This window comes from Mercurialis annua, linkage group LG8 (assembly GCF_937616625.2).
Source record: "Mercurialis annua linkage group LG8, ddMerAnnu1.2, whole genome shotgun sequence".
Lineage (NCBI taxonomy): Eukaryota > Viridiplantae > Streptophyta > Magnoliopsida > Malpighiales > Euphorbiaceae > Mercurialis > Mercurialis annua.
Genome location: NC_065577.1, coordinates 30596282 through 30618122, shown reverse-complemented (window position 1 = coordinate 30618122; position 21841 = coordinate 30596282). Strand labels below are relative to the sequence as shown.

The following is a 21841-nucleotide window of genomic DNA, read 5'->3' as shown; positions in this document are numbered from 1 at the left end:
TTTTGGGCGATATATATTTTGACCGTGTATTTTCCTTTTTGAGAATGAACTCGTCAGTTCTCCTCTTTGGAAATATTTTAGATAATCAATAATTATGGTAAAGAGACGATATCTGTGGAAATTCCTTGTCCGAGCAAGGGTAAATTAAAATACTTGCATGAATACAATATCGTGATGAAATATCACTTGTAGAAATTGAAACACAACACTGTGATTAACATCACTTGGAGAAATTGAAATACAATACTGTGATTAACATCACTTGGAGAAATTGAAATATTATATCGAAACTAAACATCGCTTGGCTAATTATGTTAATTCTTAAGGAATAACTAATCATGTTGGGCGGTGACCCATTGTCGCTAGATCTTCCTCAAGTTGTTGGCGTTCCATGTTCTTGGTATGATTCTTCCCATGGAGTTGGTGAGCTTAAATGTTCCTTCCTTAATGATCTCACTGATGGTGTAAGGTCCTTCCCAGTTTGGCTGCAGTTTTCCGCTTCCTGTTTCTCCTTTTTTGACTTCGGTCTTCCGCATGACGAGGTCGCCTAGTTTGAATTTTCTTTTCTTTACATGGCTGTTGAAATGTTTGGCCATCTTTTGTCTGTAAGCTTCCATCCTGATATCTGATCTGTTGATTTTTTCAACCAGGAGATCCAGATTGTTCCTGAGCTCTTCTTCGTTTTCTTCTAGGTTTAGCTGGTTGTCCTCTGTCCTTGGCGTGGGTGCGCCGATCTCTACAGGAATTACAGCCTCCGTTCCATAAGCTAGGGCGAATGGAGTTTCGCCCGTTGATTCTCTAGGGGTGGTACGGTAGTTCCATAGGACGTTGTAGAGTTCTTCTACCCATCTTCCTTTGTATTCGTCTAATCTTCTTTTTAGTCCGGCCAGTAGAATCCTGTTGGCCACTTCGGTTTGCCCATTTGATTGTGGATGATAAACCGAGGTGAACCTCAAATTGATTTGATATTCGGCACAGAACTTTCTGAATTTCGCTGAGTCGAACTGCTTTCCATTGTCTGTGATTAGCACCTTCGGTATTCCAAACCTGCACAAGATAGATCTAAAGAAAAAGTTAGTTATGCGTTGCTGGGTGATCTTCGCCAGTGGTTCTGCTTCTATCCACTTAGTGAAGTGGTCGATTGCCACTACCAAGAACTTCCGTTGTCCTGTAGCCAAAGGGAGAGGTCCTAGGATATCCATACCCCACTGGGCGAAGGGCCATGCACTGCCGATCGGTTTCATTTCTGAAGCTTGCTTTCTTGGTACCAAAGCATGTTGCTGGCAAGGCCAGCATCCTCTTACTAGCGTTGTAGCTTGTTCTTTCATCGTGGGCCAATAATAGCCTTGTAACAGGGCTTTCCTGACCAGTGTTGATGCTCCGTCATGTGCTCCGCAGGTCCCCTCATGTAATTCTTTCATGATGTACTCTCCTTCTTCTTTGTCCACACATCTTAGCCAGGGATGGGTGAACGACCGTTTGTACAGCTGGCCATTGTATATTCCGAACTTTGATGATAGTATTACTATTCTTTTGGCTTCCTTTCTAACCTCAGGGAGTATTCCATTAGCCAAGTATGCTGTGAGGGGGGTCATCCAGGTTTCTTCTCCTTCTACCATCAGTACTTCGCCTTCTTCAATTTCTTCTTGGAAGCTAGGCCGTCGTTTGATTTCATGAGGAATGTTTCTCATTGAATCGTAATTCTTTGTTGCTGCCCACTTTGCCAATTCGTCTGATCTTCCATTCATTGCTCTCGGTATTTGCTGTAACGACCAGGATCGCCCATTATTGGCAAAGAAGGTTTTGGCTTGCTTGGCGTATTTCTTCAGTGTAGCTTCTTTTACTTCGAAGTTCCCTGAGACTTGGTTCACGACCAGTTGTGAATCACTATAGATCTGGACTTCGGAGATATTGAGTTCTTCGCACAATTGCAACCCTGTTATCAGCGCCTCATATTCCGCAACATTGTTGGAAGCTGGAAATTCAAGTCTTGCCGAGTATTCCATTTGGACTCTCCCTGGTCCTTTGAGCACGACTCCGATACCCGCTCCTTCTCCGCAAACTGCTCCATCGACGTGTATCTCCCAGGGGATCGTTTTGTCCTCCATGGGTTCCTTGAACGTTAATTCTGCGAAGAAGTCGGCTAGTGCCTGAGCTTTCAGTGCTTTTCTAGCTTCATAGATAACGCCCAAGCTTCCTATTTTGACAGCCCATTCTGCTATGCGTCCACTTGTCTCCGCCTTCTGGAGGATTTTTCGTAATGGTTGGTCGGTCCTCACAATGACTTGGTGTCCTTCGAAGTAATGTCGGAGCTTGATGGTGGCGGTGTATACACATAGCGCCAGCTTTTCCAGCTTTAGGTATCTTAGCTCCGCATCTCTGAGTACTTTGCTAATGTAGTAAATCGGGTATTGTTCTCCTCCTTTTTCCGATACCAATACTCCTGCTATTGTTTCGTCAGAGCAAGAGATGTATAAATATAACACGTCGCCCGGATTTGGTCTCGCCAAAAGTGGGGGTGAGGATAGGAAGCTTTTCAATTCCTCGAACGCCTGCTGGCATTCTGCTGTCCATGTGAAGTTCTTGATTTGTTTCAGGGTTTTGAAGAAAGGTAAACATCGTTTGGCCGAGCAAGACATGAATCGACCTAGGGCTGTGATCCGGCCGTTGAGTTTCTGGACTTCGTGAATGGTCCGGGGTGGTGCCATTTTCAGGACTGCTTCAATTTTGTCTGGGTTGGCTTCAATCCCACGCTGGGAGACCATGTATCCGAAGAACTTTCCTGCCGGTACTCCAAATACACACTTCTCCGGATTTAGCTTTAATTGGTATCTTTTCAGTGTTTCTAAGACTACCTTCACATCCTCTGGGTGGTCTTCAGTCCTGACACTCTTAATAATCATGTCATCCACATAAACTTCCATGTGTTTTCCAATCTGATCTCTGAATATGAAGTTCACCAATCGTTGATATGTGGCACCCGCGTTTTTTAGGCCGAACGGCATCATCTTATAACAAAATAACCCCTGGTCTGTTACGAAAGCCGTTTTTTCCTGGTCTTCTGATGCCATGGGTATTTGATGGTATCCTGCTTTGGCGTCCAGGAACGCGTATAGGGCGTGGCCTGCCGTGGAGTCTACTAATTGATCGATGCTTGGTAATGGGAAACTATCTTTAGGACATGCCTTGTTTAGATCTGTGAAGTCAACACACATTCGATAAGTGCCGTTGGACTTTTTCACCATTACTACGTTGGCCACCCACTTTGGGTAATAAGCATCTTTGATCACGTTTGCTTCCTTCAGCTTGGCGATTTCTTCTGCAATGGCTAGCTGTTTTTCGGGCGAGTGTCTTCTTTTCTTTTGTACCACGGGTTTTGAGTCGGCCGCTATGTTTAACCGATGGCATATGACATCCGGGTTTACTCCGATCAGTTCTTCTGTTGTCCAGGCAAAGGAGTCTCCCAGTGTTCTGAGATTCTCTGTCAGAGACCGCTTGATCCCTTCCTCCAGCTCGTCTCCGACCACTATCTCTTTTCCTGGGGATAGCTCTATCTTCGTGGTTCGCCCATAATGTTCTACTTTCTCTGGCCTTTCTGGAGGTTCCATTGTTAACACTGGCAAAGTTACATGAACTTTTTTGAGGGCCGTGAAGTATGCCTCTCTTGCTGATTTCTGACATCCTCTGACTTCTGCATCGCCTTCCCTGGTCGGGATTTTCATCAGTAAGTACCTTACGCAAATGGATGCGCACGTGTCGTGTAGTAGTGGCCTTCCCAGGATTGCGTTGTAGGCGAAGTCCATATTGACTACCATGAATTCCGCTCGGACTTCTTTATAGATTTCTCCATCCCCTAGTTGGATGCTTATCTCTAATGATCCTTCCACCTGTACTGATTTGCCTCCCAGTCCTACCAATGGAGTGGATACTCGTGTCAAACTTTCCTTTTTTAGTCCGATCCTTCCAAACACCTCCATCGTGATCATGTTGACCGAACTTCCCGTGTCTACAAGCATCCGGGATACTTCGAAATTGTTTAGTCGCCCCTTGACAACCAGGGCGTCTTCGTGGGGGAGTGATAAGCCATGGCTATCTCCTTCTGAAAAAGATATGCTTCCAAATTTCTTTGCTTCTGGTGCACTTGGGCTGACAGAATAGACCGTCCTAGCCGCTTTCTTTCTTGTGGTGTTGCTGTCTCCTCCAGTTGATCCGCCCATTATCACGTTGACCACGCCTGCGGGGTCCGGCCTAGGTCTTCTGGTGGTCTCTTCTTTTCTTTCTTTCTTTCTTTCTGCTTCCATTTCCCTGGTTTCGGCGTCCCTTTTCACGAACTGGGAAAGGGAGCCTCTCCCTATTAATTTCTCTATTTCTTCCTCCAGGTGCCAGCATTCATCTGTGGTGTGGCCGTTATCTCTGTGGAACTCACAGTATTTGCTGTTGTCCCTCTTGCTGGCTGATGAGGCATTCATTTTTCTTGGCCACCTGACCTTCTCCCGGTTGTCTTTCACCCAGAATAATACATTGGTTCTGGTAGTGTTTAGGGGGGTGTATCGCCTGTCCTCATCCGTTTTTCTCTTATTTCTGAAACGGTCGTTGCCTTTTTCCCCGAACCTTTTTCCTATGGGCGATCTATCCCCATTCCTTCTCTCTGAGAATGTTCTTTCTTCCGTCCGTCCATGCCGGTTTTCTATCTCTCTCTGTCCGTCATCCACCCGGATTTGTGTATGTGCGATGGTCATCAACGTAGCGAACGATTTTGGTGATTTAGCCAGCAATTCTTTTCTCAGGTCTGAATTAGTGGTCCCGTTGAGCAGTGCTGTATAGGCGATCTCCTGACTCAGTTCTTCTATCTGCATCGCCTCCTTGTTGAACCTTTCTATATATTTCCTGAGTGTTTCCCCGTCTCTTTGCATGATGGCTAGCAGATCTGTGGACAGCTTCTTTTGAGGGATGCATGCTACGAACCTGGCCTGAAATAATCCTGAGAATTGCTTGAATGTTTGTATCGAGCCCGGCTTCAAGCTTTGGTACCATTCCTGTGCCAGACCTTTCAGGGTAGTGGGAAACAGTTTGCACAATACATGATCCAGGTTTGTCTGAACATTGATTACTGCTTGGAATTTATGCACATGGCTCTTGGGGCAACCGGTCCCATCATAAGATTCCAAATTTGGAGGATACTTGAATTTAGCAGGGAACTCGTGAGAGATGATGAGGTCTGCAAGAGGTGAATCACTCCGAAGGGATGTATCTATGTCTTCACATCTTATCCCGAGCCTGCTCATGACCTGACGTACTTTTTCCTCCAGATGTTCTTCTCCTTCCTTGGGAGCATGTTGTTCTTCCATCCACCTTTCCTCGTCCGGGATTGTTATGGGGGCGTTTTGTCTCTGGGTAGAGTTGTCCGGCGTCTTTTCTAGTCCGAGCGGTTCCTTTCCCTTATCTAAGGATGAGGTCGACTTCTCTGCAGATGATTTTGTTGATTTGGGCTCTTGCGATTGTAGCGATACTGTCTGTTTGATGTCTTTGAGTAAACTGGTGATCTCCAAGAAAGCTTTGAACATCGCCTGACTGCTAATGGGCTCCTCATTCGACGCTCCATTGATTGGAGGTGCCGTCTGTCTTATCGCCTGAGGGTCACTAGTTTCTCCTTCTTCACTGCCTGGGGGAAACAGATTCAGGGCCGGCGGTTCTGTTTCCCTGTCTCCTCTGTTGGTGGCCGGCGGGATATCATCTCCTGGGGGATCCATTCTGGAAAAGCAAAGTCTGAAAAATAAGGAACGACGAAACTAATAAGTTCCACGCTCACCACACCAAATGATACAGGTCGATCTTAAAGGGTCGCCCGTACTGTTTTTCCTGCACAAATAACAGATGTAAGCTCAAAGGACTCCAGGCTGGTTCAGCCTGGAAGCCGCTCCGATGCTTAAGTCAATAAGGGTTTTTTAGTGAGTAAATGAGTGTTGAAGTGTTTAAGTCTTTTTCTGCGTACCTTTCCCAACATTCTGCGGCCTCCTTTTATAGTGAGCTTATGGCAGTTGTCATCTGGTAAATCGTGGGTTTGTCCCACGATTTCTGATGATGGTTAAGGCACGTTCTCCGATTATCCCGGGTAGTGGAGATAAGGGGACGAAGTGGACGAGGTAAGTTTGATATTGAGCGGGCGAAGTCTGATCAAGACCGAGCTGGGCGATATTTATATCATATCTGGGCGATATTCCTTTCGGAGTGCAAAGTGGGCGAGTATATGCTTGGAGTTCGGATATTCTTAGGTCGGTATCAATATTAAATGAAGGTTTAATTACTTAATAAAACTCCAAATTCTTTGTGTTTTACAAATTTAACACAAACTTTAAATTTTGGATATTTTAAACATAAACTTTCGATTTTATGCAATTCCAAACGCCGAGAAATTTTCCGTTTGAAAGGTTGTTATCAACATTTTTTATAGGAAAATTGTTTGGCGCTTAAAATTGCAAAATACAAAAAATGATAGTTCATGTATTAGATTGTCAAAATTGAAAGTTCGTGTGTTAAAATTGCAAAACGCACTACAGTTCTTAATTTTTAAAAAAATTAAGTTTTAAATGAAATTTTAAATAACATATAAAAGACATCCATCTTTATTTTAAATATGAGGAGATTATTTTTTTAAATCTATACATTATATATATATGAGAGGTTAAATGGGTAAAAAATAGTAGTTTAAATATGATTGGAAAAAAATTTAGTTAAAAAGTGTATAGGTCAAAATAATATAGTTTAGTAGTCAAATTGAAAAAATAGCAATTTAAATATGTAATCGAAAAAAGTTTGGTTGAAAAGTATTACAGGTCAAAATAGATTAGTTTAGAGGTCAAACAAAACAAAATTAGATTTTTAACTGTTTCGTAAAGATGACTTATCTTTATAAGATTTGTTATAGGAGCTTTTCGTACTGTGGTTTGAGTTTTTTTAGAAATTCTTTTTATATTTCATTTTTAGACAGATGACTTTATCTTCCTTCATTCGTAGTCTAAGTTTTTAGTATGCCATTAAGAATGCGCCACTTTTTGTGCGAAAACTTTATGTGTGTGATTTTTTTTTCCACTTATGGGCTTAATATAATTATCGATTCATCAAAATAAAAATCCAGATTTGTTTTTCTACGTCAGCACGCATGTTATTCATGCATTATTCGAGGAGTTAACAGAACAAAATTAATAGTTAAAAAATTCAATAGAAAATAAAAAAGATTTAAAAGTTTGATGTGCTATTATTTAAGGGGGGGTTTTATAAAAATACTAACTAAAAATTCTCTTTTACAAAAAATACTATCTTTTTAAAAATATTTACAAAAATACTATTTTTAAAAAAAATATTTATAAACATTTCATCTTTTTGTATACATTCAATATAAAATTAGTATATAAATCAAATAATATATATATATATATATATATATATAATCTTTTTGTATATAATTTGTATATAATTCGTATATAATAGAAATTATATACAAAATATTGTATGATTTAAAAATATAACTGCTGATATTTAAAAAATGAAGTTTTATACAATTCATAAATTTTGTATATAATCCGTATATGATTTGTATATAATATGAATTATATACGATTTTTTTTTGAAAAAAAAAATCAGATCTGAAAATGAAAATATCATATCTGAAAAACAGAAGAGATGAAGATGAAACTGAACTGATAATCTAAAAGCAAACGGAATAGATCTATAATACAACAACAATAAATCCTAGATCTATACATACAAATTCTAGATTTGTACATGAAAATATGATTTCACAAAAAAAATCGAACAGCAGCGGCATGGAGGGACGAGCGGCGGCAGCGGTAGAAGAATGGTGGCGGTGTGGTTTGAAAGATGAAGTTCAATGATAGGTGGTGGAATTATTGGAACAAGTGAAAGAAAAAAAATTTAGAGTACCTTTCAAAAAATAAAGAGAGGAAAAAATAAATAAAGAAAGAGAGTATACTATTTTTATAAAGATCTAATTACTTAAAAACAACTCCACCTTTTATTTTTTTTGCGTTTATACCCTAAATTAGAAAAAAAATTCAATTGTACCCCATTATAATTTTTCATGTGAAGGAGGAGCATAGGCTGCTCCTTCTTTCGAGGAGGACGAAAAAAACAGTTATATTTTGTTTTTGTAAAAAAAATCCGTAGTAGTTCATATATCGGAAGAATACGGTGGTGGGTCGGGAGTATTTTTTTTATGTATGTAGTGTTTTAATAAAATCAAAATAGAATACAATTAAATTTTTTCTTAGGCGTATCTTCCATTTTTGAAAACTTATCAAGTTATTCTGTTAATGCCTGATCAATGAACGAGATTTTTTTTAAATAATTAGGCCTTTCATAAATAAACGAGATAGGGTAGGATTTTTGTAAAAATAAAAAGATAAAATTATAAAGATAAAATCTACATAGTACTTTTGTCGTTATAGTATAGAGTATAGATTTTTCATAATTTAAAGGTTGAATTATGTAGTAAGCCTAAATTTTTGGGACTATTTGTCAAATTCAGTATTTTAAAAAGTATTTTCCACTTTTTACACCATCTTTTCATAATTTCCCTCTCTACACTAATAACAAACATATTTACAAAAATATCCTATTACATATATGTAATAACCTAAATTTTTGAGGTATTACGCGAAGTGCCACGAGGCATAATCGTAAAGATTAAGAACGAGAATATCGGATTAAGGACTTAAACCGAAGCGGGTCTATTAGAATTGTCGTAAAATAATAATTTTAATTGAAAATTATAATGCGATCAATTGGATTTAATCGGGACTAAAGGGAATAAAACAAAATAAGTTGGAAAGCCCGAGCAAATAATTTTCACGCCAAGATCCGCGAAATATTTTTTAGAAATCATGGAAAAGTTTCATAACTTTTGGACATTGTTTAGTTAAGCATGTCAGTTAATAGAGAAGAAGGAGAGCTATTGATCCAACCCTATTATTCAATGTAAAAATCACATCTTGAGGTTAGGGTTTATGGCTGTAACTTTCAGGTTTGGTTAATTAAGATGGTGATGATGATTCTAATGGTAGAAATGATGTGTATGATGAATAAATTGATGATTTAAGTTAAGTCTAATGGTTGTTTTGATGTAAGATGAGAGTTTTGAATTGTGTGTGTTGTAACATTGACACCGATGTTGAATCTTTGGTACCAATTGTCGTGACCAGTTCTTGACCGGATTGGTATGCGCAGCGGAATCGAAACCATTCGGTAGGTATTTAATTATGGATTTGATCAACAAACAATAATATAGCAAAATAATAAATAACACAAGACATTTACGTGATTCTGCTTTAAAGCGTACATCCACGGGCGAAAGATTCGAGCCATCCACTAATCATCAAAAGGAGTACAAAATTGGTGGAGAATCACCAAATAGAAAACATCTCTAATAAATATGCCCTTAGAAGAAAACCTACAAAGTGTGTCTCTCTCTACAAGAAGTAACCCAAAAGGGTAATAATTAACTTATATTCCTTACATCACACACACCCCCTTTTCCCCTTATTCACATCAATGTCTACATTGTGTGTTCGGATTTTGGTGTAGTCTAAAAGGTGAATAAGGTAGTGTATTTATAGTGAATAAATAATCTATATGGCATTAAGAATATTAACCCTAATTGGATTTATACTTCCTAATTACCCAATGATAACAAAGTTATCCTTCTCCCAAACACTTCATTAATAGAGTCCTAATACGAATAGGAATTAGAATTCTAGGCATATTCCAACAATGTGTGATATGTATGTTAAGGGTTTTGATGATTAATTTGGGGATTTTATGTGTTGATAATTATAGGTGTTCTTGAGTTGAATTGAAGCAAAATTGATGGCGAAATTGAGTTCGAAGTGTTCGGCCATGATCAACAATCCAATGTGAGGGTGAATTCTGAAATTAGCTATATTTCGATTGATATGTTGGATGAATTTGGTGATTTAGGATTTAATTTAGCTATGGTAATAATGATGGATAAGAAGTTGGTGTTTTAGCCATTGAAATAGTGTTATAATTGAATGAATTTTGACTTCAAAATGGACAAGGGTTTCGGCTCTAAGCTTGATGGATGAAATGATGTTCAAATGTTGGATTCATGCTTGTTTATGGATGATTAGGGCTGAGTATAGATGATGTTTGATTAATGGAAGTTGAATGCAAATGATGATGCTGATATTTGGTATTAATGTGTAGTTTAAGTTGTATGAGTTTGATGATATAGAATTATTGATTTGTGTATATACTGATGTGTAGTAGCTGGGTTAAGTTGCTGCACTATACATATAATGTCGATAGGTGTAAGTCTTGACGAGTTCTAGTTACGAGTTGAATGGACGTAACTAGTTAACGATTTGCAGAAAACTGTTCTGCAGAACAGTGATATTGCGAGGGCAATATCTGGAGTTTTATAACTCCAAATCAGGTTCTGTTTAATTTTACGAAAACTTGAATGTGTTCTCTACAATTTTCTAACTTTAAGTTTTCTCTAATTCTGCCTCTAAGATGCTCAAATCGAGCAGAATATTTTATTACTCAGAGCAGTTCTGCATTTAGGACAGCCCAAGGTCTTAATTTAAGGGTTAGATTCTGGCACCTTTGAGTGCTAGTTTTAGTCCGAGACCTTAACGAAAGTTGTAGGCGACATTCCTAACTTCAAGAATATCAATTTTTTAGGGGTCAGACTATATTAAGTAAGTAATTTTGATAGCCGAAATTGGCTAAAAACATAATTTTGGATAAGCTAATAATAGCTAGAATTTTATCAATTCTTGCTATTATTATATTTGCGTAGATCGGACGAGCGACTATTGACGAGGCTTGAGGCAAACGGATCGAGATATCGTCATGCTTATATGAAGAATTTGTATAGCAAGTGGTGAGTACACTTTAAATTACTCGCTAATATTTATAAAACTACGTATTTTAATACGAAAAGCTATATGAATATTTATATATTTGAAATGTATGTTCTGAAAATGATGTTTTATCGTAATGTGTTATTTTGATAATAACATAAATGTTAAGGTACCGGGGATGCGTAAAGTAAAATAACGTGAATCGAACCAAATACAAATAAGAAAAATATAGTACATTCCTATATGTACTATTATTCAAATATTTATAAAGAAACATAGTACGTTCCTATACGTACTCTTAATTATAATGAATATCCATACGTGCGTGTGTTAAAAATGTATGCTTGTATATTGTAATGTGCATGTCATGGTCCATAAAGGATCAATATAACAGGACGTAAAATATAGAATCAATTAATAAACGTAAGACGAGAATTATACTACGGTACACCCAATAATAAGAACCGAGATACGAGGTTGAACTCAGTAGAACTATCCCGAGACCCGTATCTCATCCATTCTCGATAATAGTGCTCGAGACTCATACGAAATAAAAAGTAAGTACAATACATCGAGAATCATTACGAAAACAAGATCGAGACACAATATGAACAAACTTTCCTATTAAATGTCAATAGGAATTATATGAATCAATAGTTAAGTTCAGAAGACATGCAGGGTGCAGAGTCCGAATACAGACACGAGGTTAAACTCGGTTGAACTATCTTGTGACATGTGTCTGGTGAGTAACTCGGTTGAACTATCTCGGGACTCACAACTTTGGATTAAGCAGTGGCATGAGTAACTCGGTCGAACTATCTCGGGACTGTGCCACATGGTTGTGGGTAATTCGGTTGAACTATCTCGGGACCCAATGTCACGACCCAAAATATTAAGCCGCAACCGGCGCTAGAGAACGGGAGTGGTAGCTCCGGAACCCGTAGCAAGCCTCAAACCACTATTAATTTTTCGAAATTAATAAACAGATAACATTAACAACGGAAGCAAATATTTATTTATAACATCTAATCAAATCTTTTCACTAACTGTTTAAAACCTCGCGGGCTCTAGTTACCGTACCCAGTACGAACTGGCCTCGCGGTACTATATACATAAGTTAGTGTAATAACACATATCACCGGCATCTGGGGCCGTGAACAAAACGTAATACATATAGCCTACAAAAACATACAAACGAGACAGCAAGTAATATGTACACTCAAATGTACTGCTGCCTATGCTATGACTCTGTCAACGCAGGACCACTACTGCAGCACTCCCAAAAGTCAGAAACTATACATACACAACTGACTTCTGGACGTCAAAACTGGCTTCTAGCTAAGTCCACACACTAAACACCTGAAAACATCAAAGGTGAGGGGTCAGTATTATGGAAATACTGAGTGAGCTTGCATCTTTACTAACAGTATTATTATAAAACATAGCATCACATTTCAAATAAACTTCAATACTAAACATACATATGAACAAGTACTCGATCCTTTCGAAACTAAAATCCTGAAACATAACATAATTCACTATTATTCAAATCATACTGATTCAAATGGTCCGACCCGAGAGTGCTCACACTCAACCACGTCAGTCATGACATATCTCTTAATTCCAAAGTGGTGGGTCCAACCCACTGGTAGGTCCAACCTACTAGATACGGGGCTCAGGTTACACCGTAACCGAGTTCACTCTCGTATCGCATTCATATCTCAGCTTTTATAATCATATCATACCTCATAGTCAGACACGTTAGACTAACTCAATTACTGGTGATCACACAGCCTATTGACACCCAATAGGTAGCTAGTTTTGTTGGATCGTATACTAGGTCCTTGTATACAAAATTTAATCAAAACATATAACAATTCAGCATATATAGTGCGATGCGTGTAAACAATATATATAATATGATATCAAAATAACTTTAATCGATAATACATGAAAGTAAAGTGCAACCCACAGTAACCGCTATCCACTCTATAATATAATCGATGTGGTGGTAAGCTAGTACTAGTTCCCGTCTAATGCCTGACTGCTTGCTCGTACGTCTAATACATATGGTTAACGTTCAATATTTAGATATTAATCTCATGTCGTTATACGTCTAATACTTCTAAATTTTTGAGTCTAATCTTATTCTTGATATTATTCTCGTATTCGATAACTCTTAGTCGTATTTACGACTTTACAAATATCACTTCTCATACTCGAGATTCGTACAACGTTCTTAGCATTTTCCGTTATCGTTTGACTATTAAAAACGTCGAGTTAATCTCGAAACTCATGGTTTTCAGATCAAAAAATTCGCCTTTTAGAGTCTAGTACTCAAAAACGTCGAATACCTAGGTCAAATACGGTTCATATACGTGTGGGGGCGAGTTGGGGTGCACGGGCGTGCATTTTAGTGGGTGCACGATCGTGCAACCAAGTGCACGTTCGTGCACCTCACTAGTGCACGTTCGTGCACCCGTGGTGCACGGTCGTGACTCACGTGCACAGCCCCCGAAAATACGTTTTCCGTGGATTTTTGACTATCCCGACGTGCTCCAATTCTCCACACACAATAATCATATCTCTATTCTCATTAAAACGTCAAATTAACTTCAAAAACGTTAAATCCAAGCTTAATACTTTAATCTCACTAAACAGCCACGAAACTTACTGTTTTCGCACCAAATATCGACCTCTTACCTCAATTTGATGCCCGTAGATGATAGAACTTTCAATTCCGAAGAGATTGCCGCGAAAATCACTCGAATCGGACGTCGAACGGAGAAACGGCGGTGAAACGACGGTGAGGAACGATGAAGCTTCTGGATTGCGTTCTCCTCTCTTCTTCTTATCTGATTCATTCAAATGAATCTCTATTAAGTAGCTTTTTTAATGATTTCAATTCATCCTTTAAACTTTTATTTTGTACGATTTAGTCTATAGCTAAATCAATTAATACTCAGTTTATAACGTATACGTATTATTTATATCCAATAAATAATACGAATCCCGATGTTAATATTTTCCCATCAAAACCTATAAATTTCCATTTTTGAGCCGTAATTGGATAAATTGCCACTTTAGTCCCTGAATCTATTTCAGGACTTTTCTTGACATTTTTTCTTTTAATTCCAGTTCTAACTTTAGAACTGAAATATAATATTAAATACTCGCATATAATATTTTCCAAAATCGACCTACTAAAACTTATTTATCTTAATTTTATCGGAAAACTTTCCGATATCGCCACTCTGAAGACTCAAAATTGGACACATGGGCCAATTAAATAATTAAATATTTTGGGGTATTACACCCAACCATAAGGATCAAGTCACAAGAGACTTGTCAATGATTTAGCTCAACTTAGAATCATGTTGATATAAACTAAGATTTCAGATTCGGTCGAAAACTAATGCAACAAAATGAGAAAAGAAAAATATCATAACCATAATAAAATGGCAATACGTATAAATTATAAGTTTATGAAATAAACTAAGAGTTATGAAGGAAAGTAAAGAAAGTATGCAATATGATTTCAAAATAATATTTTCTATATATATAAAATGGTTTTTCAATAGTTTTAACCCTTTATGTGATATTGCGTGTAATTTAGTGAACTCACTCAGTTTTATACTGACCCCGTTGTTCCTCCCATTTTTCAGGGATAGTATGATATGATTTGAAGAGTCAAGCTTCCGAAATTTTAATTCTCGGAAGTCATTTGCACAAGAAGTGAAAGAAGATTTTCATTCTAGAGGTCCGCAGTAGTCTGAATGTTTTTGTCTATGTATTTGTATACCGCATTTTAACTCTGATGTTTTTGTAAAACGGGGTCACATGTATTTTGATATATGAAATATGATTTGATTTGTGAAAAATTTACACAGGTTTTTAGGCTTACTACGGGTTTCGGAGCTAACACTCCCATTCCCTTGCGCCGGTCGCGACTCATAAATTTGGGCCGTGACAATATAGAAGTCTTATCTCATATTAGGTTAAAGTTTTACATAGCCACACTCTCTTTTATCTCTTTTTCTCTAAAAATTCTCTGTTCTTTTTTTCTTCTTTTCCGTTTGTTTCTTCCGGTTGCTTTTCCGTTCGTTTCTTCCGTTTGCTTGTCTGCTCGTCTACTTCCGGTGGGTTCCTCGTCTCTTCCAATTGCTTTTCCCGTTCGTCCTTTCCGTTCGCGCTTTTCCGTCCGTCTTTTCCGTTTGCGCTATGGATTTTTCGACATATTTTTTAAATATTTTGTAATTTCTTTAGATATTTTGTGATGATTTAATTGTTTTGTAAATAAATTAGGGGTATTGGCAAAACAAATTCTAACGTTTAACTTTTTTTGTGATTTAAGCCTAACGTTTTAAAACTTTACGAAACAAGTCCTAACCTTTTCAATTTTTGCAAATTGTAGCCTAAGCCGTTTTCCGGCCATTATTTACTTATGTGGAAGCCATATTATTGGTATATTAAATCGCAACGTTTTAAAAATTCTGCAACCCAACGTTTCACATTTTTACAACTTGTAGCCTAAAAAAGATGATAAAATGGCTGGAATTAGAGCTTGGGCTACAATTTGCAAAAATTGAAAAGATTAGAATTTGTTTCGTAAAGTTTTAAACGTTAGGATTAAATCGCTAAAAAGTGAAATACTGGGATTTATTTCGCCAATATCTCAATAAATTATTATATATCTATGAATTTTTTGTTTTTAAATTTTTTCTATTATTCACATAATTATTTTATCTTTCTCTTATTCGTAAATTTGTTTATTTATTTTAATGCTACTGATTTTGTAAAGAACGAATTGATTTATGATATATATGCATTGTTTTTATAATGTGTTTATGTTATAGTGCATTACTGGTGTTTTCCAGTGTATCTGTGTTTTTTTGGTGTATTTTTACCGTTTTCTAGTATATTTATGGTGCATTTGCATTATTTATGGTGTATTTACAGTGTTTTTATGGTATACACTATAAAAACACTACAAAAACATCATAGATACACTATATATACACTATTATTATACTATAAAAACACCATAGTTACACTAAAAAAACACAATATATACACTATAAAAACACCATAGTTATACCAAAAAAACACGATAAGAGATAAAAAAAACTAGAAAACAATCTATTAAAAAAATAAATCATTAAAAAAATAAATCATTAGAAAATGAAAAAATATATTTGTAAAATTAAAAGAAGAAATAAGGCATTTTTCGTGAAAAAAGGTAGAAAAAGTAAAAATAAAAAAGATAATATAAAATTATAAACAAATAGTGTAGCGTAGGAAATTCTCTCTAAATTTTTGTTGCGTGTTATTTTAATATAAAAAACTGGTTGTTTCATGTTTATTGATTCATATATGTTGAGTGTTTGTTACTGTTCGCCTGGAAATAATCCGGACTCAGATCTCTAAATTTATAATCGAGATCAGTTTAAGGTTTGATACTTTAACGAACCTATGTAGATATTCACATGGCTTTTTTGGTTAAAGACACTTAACCACGTGATCTAAGTAGTAATAATCTGAGAGTTAATGAACTCAGGCAAGATTAATACCGGAAACTACTCTTAAATTAAAAATAATCCGAGAATTGCAGGATAAAAAGCACTGAGCTTTGGTTTTTGATTGATTGATTTGTTGATACAAAAATAATAAAACTCTGAGCTATTTATAGCTTTATAAAATCAAGATTTCTAATTTAACTATAACTATTATTCCTAAAGAGAAATACTCCTAATGAGTTGCAAACTCCTAATGAAACAAAACTAATATGAAAAAGACTTTTGTTGGGCTCAATTCCCTTGGTAAGCCCATCTAATGTCCTGACTTATATCTGTTTTGGGCCGGTGTAAACAATTACTAATACAATGCAGTGAATATATTTTATAGAAAATTAATCATCTAGATCTGCTAATGATAAAAAAATATAATCCCTCCGTCCCAATAGAATTGTTCACTTTCCCTTTATCACATAGTTTAAGAAAAACAATTATTGTTTATGACTATTGTAAAGTTTTTTATCATACCTCTATTTAATATAAGGTCAATTTACAATTCACTTTCATTAGTGGATTTTAAATAGGGGTAATATATAAAAATTGATTGTAAAAGTTAATTATTTTTTGAAAGTGGACAAGAATTTTGAAAAAAAAAAAATTCTCAAAGTGGACAATTCTATTAGAATAGAGGGAGTATATATCCATTTTTCGCTTGCTCCATTTTACCATTTTTTTGATAAAAAAATTATTTTACCAATTATTTTATCACCTTATTAATATGGGTCCATAAGATAAGATCACATCTAGATAAAATTTCCTTATTTATATACCTCGGAATGCACTATTCAAAATTGGTATTCTAAAATTGCATGCACAAAATTATTAAAAATCAAACTATGTAAAATATCTGTATATTATTATTAATTTGTATTTAATTGGTTGAACTTTTTCTGTATCCCTAAAATTTAAATAATATAGACGTCATTTTTTTTAAAAAGAATTTAAATACATAAGATATTTGTCTAAATTTAGATGATAAATTCTTATATGTGAAGAATAACTAATGAGCAACCAACGATCAACTAACGAGCAACCAACGATCAACTAACGAGCAACCAACGATCAACTAATGATCAACCACGAGCACAACAACTAACGAGCAATAAAATAATAATTAATATATAATAAAAAAATAACCATGAGTAATTAAAATTGAAATAAAATTAAGATATATGTCTAAATTTTGATGATAACCAATGAATAATTAAAATATAATTTAAATTGAGATATATGTCTAAATTTAGATGATAAAAGAATAAAAAATGAGTAACCAACAATCAACTAAGGAGCAACCAACGAGCAACCAAAAGAGCAACTAACGAGTAATAAAAAAAGTTCAAATGATGAAAAAAGGCCAAACATTTAAAGAAAATTTCACAAAAGTCTAACCTTTCAATTTTATCCAATTTGTCATGAAACGCAGGATTTCGTTTCAATTATGTCCAACTCTATTATATTATTGATAAGTGTAAACTTAGATAAGAGGTATCAATAGATAACGATTTTAAAATAATAATAATAAAATATTAAATAAAGAAAAATCAAAAAATTAGACTAGAAAGAGTTTTAATACAAAAAAACAAGTGTTCACATATAAAAATAAATAAATATTTAAAGATAGATAAATGTCTTACCATATAAGTAAATTTATTCAATATTTGACTTAAAATTTAATATTTTCACTCTAATAACAACAATAAAAATAATAAAAATTTAAATGTTTTTAATGATTATTTTTAAATTATTCATTTGTTTTTGATTTTTATATAGTTATTGTTCAAATTGAAAAATTAATTTGAAGTAGTTAGATTTTTAAAAATGGAGAGAAAATATGAGAAATTAGAAAAAAAATGATTGAATCACAAATTTTTCACATACAAAGTTTAAAGACGGAGAATATAAAATTTAAAATAAATCAAATTTGCAGTTAATCGAAAAAAAAATTAACATAATATAAACATATATATTTTCAATGATAGTAAAACAATGACAGTTGTTTATTTCTTTTATGGATGTAACATGTGAAGTATTGGCTCTAGATTGACAAGTGTTATGTAGCATCTCTTTAAAAAGAGTGCAAATGCAAACAAAAAGAAAAATAAAGCGTACTTTTGCTATCTTTCTAATGGTGGAGTAGTTTTGAAAAGGTCCAGCCCAAATCGGGCATATATGTACTTAGCCCTAAAAAAATATATTCCCTCCGTCCTAATAGAATTATTCACTTTGCCTTTATCACATAGTGTAAGAAAAACAATTATTGTTTATGACTATTGTAAAATTTCTTATCATACCTCTATTTAATATAGGGTCAATTTACAATTCACTTTCATTAGTGGATTTTAAATAGGGGTAATATATAAAAATTGATTGTAAAAGTTAATTATTTTTGAAAGTGGACAAGAATTTTGGAAAAAAAAAAATTTCAAAGTGGACAATTCTATTAGGATAAAGGGAGTATATATCCATTTTTCGCTTGCTCCATTTTACCATTTTTTTGATAAAAAAAATATTTTACCAATTTTTTTATCATCTTATTAATTTGGGTCCATAAGATAAGATCACATCTAGATAAAATTTCCTTATTTATATACGTCGGAATGCACTATTCAAAATTGGCATTCTAACATGTGTTCATTACTCATAAAATGGTACTGGATGTTATTTTATAGTACTATCTTGGAATGCACTATTAACATGTGGTCATGTGGTTATTACTGATGAAATGTCAGTGGATATTATCTTATATACCTCGGAATTCACTCTTCAGAATTGTCATTCTAACGTATGTTTTTCAAAATTATCTTTTTGGCATCTCAAAAACAATTTATCTATTTGGGACATGCGTCTTCTCTTCTACATCTAATATAATATTACATCTCGGGTTATAAGATTTTTAAATTTCAAATGTTCGAACACTACTAAAAAAAAACAGTTTTTAGCGACAAATTTTTCTATCGTTCAATGGCAAAATTTATCTGCTAAAACAGTTTCAATCACTAATTTAAATATCAAATGTTCGAACACTACTAGAAAAAATGTTTTAACGATAAAAACATTTTTCCGATGGATTTTTCCATGTTAAATGGAAAAAATCGTCGCTTAAATAGTTAAGCGACAGAAATATCCTGTCGCTAATAATTAACGAAAAACAATCTCGTTCGTCATTAATTTAGCGATAAATGTTTTAGCGACGGAAGCGACAGATATTTCTGCCGACAAAATTAAAAAATATATAGTTACATTTAAACTTTAAAATTTATTTTTTATTAAATCGTAATAGCTATTCATAGTAACTATTATTTAATACTCCCCGTCAGTCCACTTTACCTTTTAATTTATTTTTTCTTATAATACTATTATTTATTACATTATTTTAATTTAAATATTATTAAGTGAATTCTTAAAAAAACTCATTTTTATTAATTGAAATATATTTTTTTTTTTGTAAAATTGGAGTTCATATTAATATGGTGGAAAAAGCACATAATAAGTTTTTAAGCCTAATTAAAAATTATACATATATTTTTTAGCCACTTTTTATACCATTCAATTGCACATTTGCTTAAAATATTAAAGACAATGATAAACGTATGATATCTATATGACCTATTTTTTATTTATGTTGTAGACATCACATTATAGTCTCAAATTCAGGTGTTGTCATACCTGAAAAGTAATGCATACGGCAATAAATAACAAATCTTAAAATAACATGGAAAAATTATATCAACCACATAAATTCAGTCATGGAGATGGAAATATGTTCATAATTAATCTTCATTAAATTAGCTGATGGACGCCTTCATTATTGTACCTGCATAACTTATAAAGGAGGAAAAATAACCTCAAAAAATTAACCTCACGTAAAAAACATAAATCCCACGAAGAAGAATAAAAACCCATAAAGAGGATTTTAACTTCATAAGGAGGACAATAACCTCATAAAGAGGACTATAATTATTTCATTTTTATTTTCTATTAATTCATATATGTAATTAAAAGGTCTAAAATAAAAATTCAAAAGTTTAAAATAAAATTTGATTTTCTAAATATAATAAGAATTGAGAGAAAAACAAATATATTTGTAAAAATGGCACTTTGAAGAATATCTTAGAAAGGAGAAGGCACAACATATATCTATGATATACAGTCCAGTTTACTTAATTAGCCGCCAGACTCAATTACATTTCAGATATTCTTTCAAAGGGACCGCCAGGTCTACCATTTTTATGTTTGCACACCTTCCATTTAAGGAGACAAATAGTTCTTACATTGACTATGCCCCTTGTTTGTTTTAGTACTGCTAGAAGAGAGTTTTTAGGTACACATCGATCATAGCATTTCAGATACGAAAGTGAAGACCAAAACTCCTAGAAATAAACCTCGTTTGGAACCGTGTGTGGGAGAAATAAGGTTGGAAGGAACAACATATCTCTGTAATATCAAACTGATCTATGTGCTACGTGCTATGTGTTAAATAAGCTTGCATATCAGAAGCTTAAATATCACGCATCTCATGCATCCAGTACGCCATGCATCATATACTAACCCTTTATGGATTCAGCCACCAAAAAAGTTCGTCCGGCTGCGCTTTGGAACAAATAAGTAGGGAGATTGATCAAGCCAACCAGTCCTAGGAAGTCACCAACGACTCCAACCTCTGCGATATAGATAGCCATACAGATCTTAGAGTAGAAAAGCAACTCCTCCTCCAGAAAATTTTCCTCTAGTAGAACTTTTGGATCAGTCAACTCAGCCAGAATGACAGAATCAACTAAGGGGGTACCATCCGCAATGCAAGCTAGTATGGATTAGTTAAGGGGGGAAGTTATGAATTTCATAAAAAAACCAACAGATGAGATGAAGTAATGGTTCATGGGACATATGAGATCTCAGAATGGACCAGGGATCGGCCAAGAGAGAGAGCCGAAATTTTCAACGAGAAGAGCGGATGTCGGTACTAATAACAACTTCATCGAAGAAGTGAGGAGAAAAGTAGAGGTCAAGATAAGGTATCAAGAAGGGCGCACCCAATTTAGGGCTGAAATCCCAGTTCAATTAGCCAATGATCAAGAGTGGTTCACCAGTGTCCTAAGTGAGGGACAACGCCAAATAGAAACGAGGAGCGACAACAAAGAGATGGAAGAAGGCCGGAGGCATATTCTGCCCTATCTAAAAAGTCTATCTGACAATGAGTGGGCCAAGCTAAACAAATTCGGTCTGGGGGTTATCAGATCTATCTTCCCTTTCAAAGAAAACCAAGAATTTTTGCATGTTGTTTCCAGCTTTTAGGATCCAAAGACCCATGTGTTAATGTTTCACAACGTGAAAATTTTCCCACTCGTCGAAGAATTCAAGGCAATT

The 21841-nt window shown here is 34.9% G+C and overlaps 1 protein-coding gene across 1 annotated transcript; it reads right to left on the bottom strand.

The window, feature by feature from the left end:
- Positions 1-362: 362 nt before the first annotated feature.
- LOC126661868 (uncharacterized) lies at positions 363-5750 on the bottom strand. Its single transcript, XM_050355748.1, has one exon. The coding sequence runs from the start codon at positions 5748-5750 to the stop codon at positions 363-365; it is 5388 nt and encodes a 1795-aa protein (XP_050211705.1).
- Positions 5751-21841: the final 16091 nt, after the last annotated feature.